The sequence below is a fragment of the Triticum aestivum genome, chromosome 3D (assembly GCF_018294505.1).
Source record: "Triticum aestivum cultivar Chinese Spring chromosome 3D, IWGSC CS RefSeq v2.1, whole genome shotgun sequence".
Taxonomy (NCBI): Eukaryota; Viridiplantae; Streptophyta; class Magnoliopsida; order Poales; family Poaceae; genus Triticum; species Triticum aestivum.
In genome coordinates this window covers 260,878,802-260,887,488 of record NC_057802.1, presented here as the reverse complement: position 1 = coordinate 260,887,488, position 8,687 = coordinate 260,878,802, and the positions used below count along the sequence as shown (strand labels likewise).

The following is an 8,687-nucleotide window of genomic DNA, read 5'->3' as shown; positions in this document are numbered from 1 at the left end:
CCACCGACATACTTCTTCCTCCTATATATACCTACGTACCCCCAAACTATCAGATACGGAGCCAAAAACCTAATTCCACCGCCGCAACCTTCTGTACCCGTGAGATCCCATGTTGGGGCCTTTTCCGACGCTCCGCTGGAGGGGGCATTGATCACGGAGGGCTTCTACATCAACACCATAGCCTCTCCGATGATGTGTGAGTAGTTTACCTCAGACCTTCGGGTCCATAGTTATTAGCTAGATGGCTTCTTCTCTCTCTTTGGATCTCAATACAAAGTTCTCCACGATTCTCGTGGAGATCTATTCGATGTAATCTTCTTTTGCGGTGTGTTTGTTGAGACCGATGAATTGTGGGTTTATGATCAAGTTTATCTATGAACAATATTTGAATCTTCTCTGAATTCTTTTATGTATGATTGGTTATCTTCGCAAGTCTCTTCGAATTATCAGGTTGGTTTGGCCTACTAGATTGATCTTTCTTGCAATGGGAGAAGTGCTTAGCTTTGGGTTCAATCTTGCGGTGTCCTTTCCCAGTGACAGCAGGGGCAGCAAGGCACGTATTGTATTGTTGCCATCGAGGATAACAAGATGGGGTTTATATCATATTGCATGAGTTTATCCCTCTATATCATGTCATCTTGCTTAAAGCGTTACTCTGTTCTTATGAACTTAATACTCTAGATGCATGCTGGATAGCGGTCGATGTGTGGAGTCATAGTAGTAGATGCAGGGAGGAGTCGGTCTACTTGTCACGGACGTGATGCCTATATACATGATCATACCTAGATATTCTCATAACTATGCTCAATTCTATCAATTGCTCAACAGTAATTTGTTCACCCACCGTAATACTTATGCTCTTGAGAGAAGCCACTAGTGAAACCTATGGCCCCCGGGTATATTTTCCATCATATTAATCTTCCAACACTTAGTTATTTCCTTTGCCTTTTATTTTACTTTGCATCTTTATTTCTCTTTATCATAAAAATACAAAAAATATTATCTTATCATATCTATCATATCTCACTCTCGTAAGTGACCGTTGAGGGATTGACAACCCCTTTATCGCATTGGTTGCGAGGTTCTTATTTGTTTGTGTAGGTGCTAGGGACTCGTGCGTGATCTCCTACTGGATTGATACCTTGGTTCTCATAAACTGAGGAAAATACTTACGCTACTTTACTGCATCACCCTTTCCTCTTCAAGGGAAAACCAACGCAGTGCTCAAGAGGTAGCACATAGCTCAAAGATCGTGTGGTGGTGCAGTTACGAAGCGGCGCGAGGGCGGGCGGCGGCGGCCAGCGCCACCCGCGACCAATGACACTGGGCGGCGTGCGGGCCGCAAGGAGCGCGGAGTGGAGATCCTCTTGGGCGTACGGCGCTGCTCGGGCAGGCCGAGCAGCCCAGTGCCCAACGTGAGACCTCGGAGCGTCAGCCATGAGAACTATGGGGCGGTGGCGGATCGACCGGCGGAAGAAAGGCTCCGACGCACCCCTACCTGGCGTGCCAAATGTCGGATTTCGGGCTCCGCAGACCCTTGATAGATTCGAACTCTGGGGTGCTTGCGAAGAACTCAACCTCCCCAGTCTGCCCACTCGCCAATCTCACGGCCTAGCTCGATGAACAGGAAGGAAATGGGACACTGCAATTTACCCAGGTTCGGGCCACCTTGCGGTGTAAAACCCTACTCCTGCTTTGTGGTGGATTGGCCTCGAGGGGCTGAGGATGAACTAGTACAGTGGGAGAACAACCTCATGAGGAGGTGTGTTCTTGTGCTCGAGTGAGCTGATGAGTGCAAGGATGGAATGGATCAGATCTGGGTCCCTCTCTACGGTGGTGGCTAGGCTCTATTTATAGTGGCCTTGGTCCTCTTCCCCCAAAATGGAGGCGGGAAGGGATCCCACAACGGCCAAATTCGAAGGGAGACAACTAGTACATCTTATCCTGACAAAAGTGGTCTTCGCCTGCAAAGCCTCTGGTCGTGACACTGTGGTGGGCTCGGTGATTACCTCCGCCCTGCCGTCCTGGCGGTCTTGGTCTTGTTGCATGGGAAATGGAAACCTTTGGCTGATTCCTCGGGACTCCGCGTCTGTGGCTCTGCGCTTGCCTCCTTAGCACCAAAGAAGAAACTACTGTCATGCGCCCGCTAGCGCCCGCCTGGCCTTGGTCGTCATGGCTCACGTCATCTGAACCTCGCGAGGTGAGGCCTGCATAGAAATCTCTGCTCCTCAGGAGCTAGCCTGAGGAGGCCGCTCCTTCTGGTGGTCTTGGTGTCGTCCGCCTCGCGATGGTCTTGAGTTTTTGATGCTGAAGATGGGCCGTACCAGGTCGTCGATGGGGCCACGCCATGGGCCGCAGGCAGGCAAGTCTGGGTACCCCCATTCCCAGAACACTGACAGTAGCCCCCGGGCCCAAGGCGCACTCGGACTTGGCTTCGAGGCGAAGCCAAGGGGCAAGGGTGAAGCGCCGCGGGCCCCAACCGCCTGCAGCCTCGGTTGACGCGTGGCGTTTGTTGGGACGTGGGCGCCCGCACTTCCCACGCAGCCTTGATATCCGCCAGGCTTGGCAGCCACCCATCGCTAGCGCAGCTCTGCCTTCATTGCTTGCCGTGCTCGTCCTTGGCTCCTCCTCTTTCCTTCGAACTCGCAACCTCTCTCCCAGATTTGGCGCTGGTGCCAATCCTTCCTTTCCGCCATGGCCCCGAGGTCGAAGAAGAAGGGAAAGGCCTGCGCTCCCTCTGAATCCCGGACGGTCTTGGAGCCCTCTCTCGATCGGTCGACGGTGATCAACAGCGAGGGGTTGGACAAAGTCTGGCCGGCCCTGGCCGCCGATTCCAACGAGTGGAAGGCGACGACGGTCTGGACTACTTCCCGGACCATGATTGACATGGAGGCCACCGAGATCCCCATCCATATTCATGCTCTCCTGGCCGGCCTGGTCCCCCCTTTCTCTGATTTCTTCAATGCCATAATCTCGCATTACCAGATCCATGCGTTGCATCTGGACCCCCGATCCATCATCCTCCTTGCCGCCTTCACCTTCTTGTGTGAGGCTATGGTGGGCACTGCCCCATCTGTCGCCCTGTTTCGCCATTTCTTCTCGCTCCACCTGGTCGACGACCGCCAGCGCTCGGGATGCGTAGCGTTCCAGGCCGTGGCGGCGACAGCTGGCTCGGGCATCGACTTCACGCTCCGCCCGGATGTGAGGGGATTCCAAAAGCATTGGGTGTATATGGACGCCGGCATGCTCAACCCCCTGCTCTTGCTTCCGCGAGCGTCGGCGGCACCCAGCTCCGGTTGGGGCCACATGAAGCTCATCGACCGTCGGCTTGCCCATGTCTGGTCCAGGCTGGGCAAGTTGAAGAAGGTCAGGGTGATGGCGCTGATGGTGGTGAAGGAGTTCGTTCGGCGGTGCATCGCCCCGGTCCAGCACCATTCTCGCCCAATGTGGACCTTCACCGGCCCCAAGGACCCCTCCCCATGGTGTCTGAGATTCCATGAGAGCTCTGGGGTGAGCTCTGCTCCGTTTCACCCTCTCCCTCCTTTTGTTCCGCGCCTCGCCTGCCTGCACAGTCGTCCGAATTCGGCCGAGGCCGCTACTGCGACTCGTGCGCGCCCGCCGCCCCGTAGGTCGTGCTCCCCGTGCCCTGCAGCATCGTCCCCCGCGCGGCCATGCGCGCTCGGCGCGCCCGCCCCCAGCCGAGCTCGTCTGCACCTGGCCGCCGTCGCCTGATGTTTCGCCATCCTTGCTTCGCCGGCCTCGCTCGCTCGTGCCGTGCCCCCCGGGCCTACTATTGTTGCTGGCTACCGCCGCCGCCTCCTGCCCCTGCTACCACTGTTGCCAGCCCCCGCCACCGCTACTGCTGCCTGCCACCACGACCTGCCGCTCGGGCCGTGTGCAGGCCACGGCCAGCCGTGCCCCTGGTCACTCCTGGTCGGGCGTGCGTGCACGCCCCAGGCCGGCTTGCTCTCTGCTGCGTGGGGTCGGCCCATTTAATTAGGGGTTAACCCCCCCCCCATCCACACACACCCCTAATTAAATTAGCTTTTAAACTAAGAAATAAAATTAGTCTAACATCTAGACACTGACTGGTGGCCCCCATTCACTAATTAACCTATTCAATTAGTCTAAATAACCCACTCACACTGACATATGTGTCCCATTGACCATATTGACCAGTCAAAGGTTGATTGGCCAACTATTTGACTGGACCCCCTGGCCCCACTATCATACTAATGGGCTAGCCCCCTCAAGGGAATGTAATTCGAGTATTTAATTAAATCCAGTAATTTTAGAATATTGTTTAAACTTCAAAAAAATTGTAGGAATTAAACAGTAACTTGGATTAAAATAATTTATATATGAAAAATGATCAGAAAAATAAGATGAACGCGAATACGCCATCCACATACCTGCCACATGCCCGCAACATAGCAAACATGGAACCTTCCCCTCCGGTTCATCTGTCCGAAAACTGCCGAAAGCCGGGAAAACAGCCCCAGATGTTCCCCGCTCCGTCTGTAACATATAGCACTGCGTTAGGTCACCCCTAGCTCAGTGTATTGCCATGTTATGCTTTGTGATGCTTCGATTGCTCTGTTATTTATTGTGTTCCCCCTCCGTTACTTCTTTTTCGGTAGACCCCGAGACCGTGGTTGAACCAGTGATCGACTACTTCACCGTCGAGGGTCCGTATCTATCAGTAGAGCTTCCAGGCAAGCAAAACCCCCTTGATCATTCCTATATCGCCCAGTTCCTTCTCTCTCATGCTTGCATTATATTTTGCTACTGTATTTGTATGATCCTATTCTGATGCATAGCCTGATTTTGTAACATGCTATTGTTACCTTACCTGCTTATCCTATATGCTTAGTATAGGTTGGTTAGTTATCCACCAGTGACCCCTCACCTTGTCCCTATTGCCCCTGCGTTTATGATAGATGACTCGATCAACATGATCGACGTCCAGGACCCGACACATCACCTCACACCTCCCTAGTTGTATGACACTGCAGGGTTACTATTGAGTGCCGAGGGTGATACCTCGTATCGCACTTCCGATGAGACCTCTGTAGTGTAGTTAATCGGTCGTGGTCTATGGAAGGTGATTCCTCCTTCACCACTCCTGATAACGACTTTGTGGTGCAACACATCAAGAGTCAACCCTCGAGGGTGATTGCTCCAAGTTCACCTTGACGTTTACATTAAGTGGAATCCATCGAGGGTAATTCCTCGGATTCCCCCTTGGTGTTATGGACACACGGTTACTTTGACTTTACCCGCAGAACCATGTTGAAGTCGGGTCGGCCCCGAGGGGTACCCACGAGAGAAATGGCAAGTGATGTGAAGTTGTGTTGACCTGGAGGGTACCCGTGAGATATCTACGCGGCACGGCCAGGCATTCTTAGCCCTTGTCGTAAGCCTGTCAGACGGGGCGACGGGACAACATATCGTGGATCAATTATCGTTACCGTGTGCTCCCAAGACACTAACGGTTTGGATATGTGATCTGAGTAGGCCTCTGGTCTTTTCGCACTGACCACCACGTGGGAATAAGTATGGGCACTCTGCGTCGTACATTTCTTCCGAAAGCTCACTGGCGTCAGTGATGGAGCGGCACGCGCCTGGGTGGTCCGCATAAGCACCTGCCTTGTATAAAGAGGTAGCCAGTCAGTGATGGAGCGGCACGCGCCCGGGTGGTCCGCATAAGCACCTGCCTTGTATAAAGAGGTAGCCAGGACTGATCCCGGCCGTCCATGCAACATGCAGGAGTGCAAAGAGTGATAGGCCCAAGACCCCAGAGCGCTTAGGATGTAGATCGGCGTGCTGGCCTCTCAGTTGAGCCTAGGTAGGACTACGGTGTGTCGATCAGCCGAGGCCGGGTATGATCTGATGGTGTGCCCCACCGGAGTTAATCTAGCCCCCTATACCCGATTGCTGCAATCAAATGACGGATCCTAGGAGCCAGATGCACCACTGACGACTACTACTGCCCCGACGGAGCCTACTACTACGTGGAGACCGCCGACGACCAAGAGTAGTTAGGAGGCTCCCAGGCAAGAGGCCTCAAGGACCCTGGCTTATAACATAAAGTTTGTAGTATTATTTTATTTGTGTCTAGAGTTGTGTTGTGATATCTTCCCGTGAGTCGCTGCCTCAAGGACCCTGGCTTATAACATAAAGATTGTAGTATTATTTTATTTGTGTCTAGAGTTGTGTTGTGATATCTTCCCGTGAGTCGCTGATCTTGATCGTACGCATTTGCATGTATGATTAGTGCATGATTAAGTCGGGGCGTCACACTTGAAGTCTCTGGTTTGAAAATATTTCAAATGAAATCTAAATAATTTTCAAACCCCTTTTCATTTCTTTAAATGGAAGAAGTCATATCATCTTCACTCTAGGGTTCTGTGATGAAATGAATTTGAATTCATGATGATCAAAATGCAAGTATGAAAGTTTGGGAAAGCCCTTTTATTCCCTCTCATTCAACTTTCAAAAAGTTTCAAATTTCACTCAATTTCAGACAAGCAGTCACAAAGCAAACAAATAACAACCATATTTATTTATTTAATATAACATTCAAAATTAAGAATTTTGGGATGTTACATTAGGATTAACTACCAGGGAGGGCTTCGAGATTTATGCAAACTAACAAGTTCTTCTCATGTAGTATGTCTTTAACACCAAAACACATAAATACAAGATATAAGAAATATGTAGGACTTCAAAATATATGAGTTACCTTGAAAGACATCATAGTTTCAGGTGTACAGTTTTGCACATTCAAATGATGGACAAAACTGAGATAGAAAAACCTAGTATGTAGATAAAATGGCAACTTCTTGTTTCAAAAGTCATGTACCGATCATGTTACATTCAAAGAGTGTCACCATTGGTTGACATTTGACAACTAGATTTACAAAGCAGCAATTATTTGCATGTGTATCACCACATGATGTACATCCATGACAATAAATGGGTAAAGACATATTATGATATTGCACTGGAGCAAAAAAGTTGCAAATACTACAAACGATTACCTATACTTGAATAGAAAAACTAGAATGTCATCAATGCTATCATGCACCTAGAGGAGGACATCCAGTGGCAAGTGGCAGATTCAAGTTATCAACTGTCCTGAATGTCCTCGGAACCATCTTGTCAACATATAATGTGCCTTCGAGGTGATCACACTCATGCTGCAGAATGCGTGCCTGCCATCCTGATGCCTCCACCTTCATGGGATGTCCATTTCGGTCGAAACCCGAAACCTCAACATCCAAATGACGCTCAACAACCGCTCTATATCCATCGACACTGGCATCCACATAAAAGGATGAAGACATACACGTAAGTACACCAAAATTCAGCTTTCTTTTCCACCAATAAGCTACTACTAGTAGTAAGCTTTCAGAGAGCAATATATGAGTAAGTACCTAAGACATCCTTCATAGAAACGTGCAGTTCTTTTACTCGTCTTCCTAAGCTTGGGATTGATAACAACCTGGCTTAGGGGGGACAAGAAACATAAAAGGGCATGAGCCATGAGAAGGTGCTCAAGCCTAACAACAGTAATGGGTGGTGAACAAAGTTCCATACGGAAGAATATACCCACAAGAAGATCAAAGGAACGGCGATCCTGTGCATCGATGTCCTCCTTGGAAGCATAGCTGATGTATTCTTGGGTGTCCTCGAGAACAATAATCTGTCATTGGCAAATTTAACAGGTTGAGCAATGTAGCGACTGTCTTTTGAAGATTGAACATAAGCCAGCGCATATAACAGGAGCACAATGCAATGCACGGACCTTCAAAGGCACGCCGATCTGTGGGGCGGCGAGGCCAACGCCAGGGGCTTTGCGCATCACAGCGATCATCTGATCGATGACGCCCTGGATCTTCTCGGAAGGCACGTCCCCAGGGGACACCTCCTGTGCCGGCTCGTGAAGCACGGGATCGCCGGCCTTCACGGTCCCTGGTGTCACCGTCATCGCCGTGGGCGCACCGCCGCCGCCCTTCCGGCCCAGCAGGCCCCACAGCCAGCCTGCGCCAGCTCTCACACTCTTCCCTCGCCTACCGCCCACTTCCCTACCAGTACCAACGAAGGTAGAAATCGGCACGGGGGGAGCACGGAGAAGCGCCGCCACGGCCGTTATGGATAACGGCCGGAGTGCTTCCATCTTCTCGGCCTAGTAATCTGCTGCCCAATGCGGTGGAGTGTGCGGCTTATGTTGCGTGGCATTCACTTTGTAAAATACTCCCTCTTATCTAAATTAGTTGTTCCAAACTCTTTCAACCCCGCTTTATATATAAAGCAACGTAGCAAATTACACGGCTAAACGATATACTCTATTATGCTGTGGAGGTCATCTTACAAAACAGATCAAAGGATACAACATTAGCCTAGAACAAGCTAACACCTCGCCGAGACCCAAACAACACCCCAAGAAGGTGACGGTGCGAAGCGTCCCAGTGTCGAGTCCAAGCAAGGTTTTCACTTGGAGCCTTGGCATAACGAGACCCTCGACGACGACTCCAAGAAGCAAGCTGCACCCATAGGCACCGCCGACGCCGACGCCAAATGACGCGAAGCTTTCGCTCGGACACTCGCCAACGCCACCAAGAGAGTGTTGATCAACACCTCCACGAGGGCCAGCCCATCCACAACAGATATGGGCACTGCCA

The 8,687-nt window shown here is 50.9% G+C and overlaps 1 protein-coding gene across 1 annotated transcript; it reads right to left on the bottom strand.

Moving 5' to 3' along the window:
- Positions 1-6,826: 6,826 nt before the first annotated feature.
- On the bottom strand, positions 6,827-8,248 carry LOC123074495 (peptide deformylase 1A, chloroplastic). Its single transcript, XM_044497321.1, has 4 exons — positions 7,811-8,248; positions 7,619-7,708; positions 7,440-7,507; positions 6,827-7,320 (listed from the first exon to the last, which is right to left on the bottom strand). The coding sequence occupies exons 1-4, from the start codon at positions 8,180-8,182 to the stop codon at positions 7,083-7,085; spliced, it is 768 nt and encodes a 255-aa protein (XP_044353256.1). The 5' UTR covers positions 8,183-8,248; the 3' UTR covers positions 6,827-7,082.
- Between the last annotated feature and the right edge of the window lie 439 nt (positions 8,249-8,687).

Coding starts and splice junctions, on each gene's coding strand:
- LOC123074495 (XM_044497321.1), bottom strand. CDS start 8,182: ATGGAAGCACTCCGGCCGTTATCCATAACGGCCGTGGCGGCGCTTCTC. Junction 7,709..7,810: donor AGATCGGCGTGCCTTTGAAG/GTCCGTGCATTG, acceptor TGCCAATGACAG/ATTATTGTTCTCGAGGACAC. Junction 7,321..7,439: donor TTCTATGAAGGATGTCTTAG/GTACTTACTCAT, acceptor TGTGGATGCCAG/TGTCGATGGATATAGAGCGG.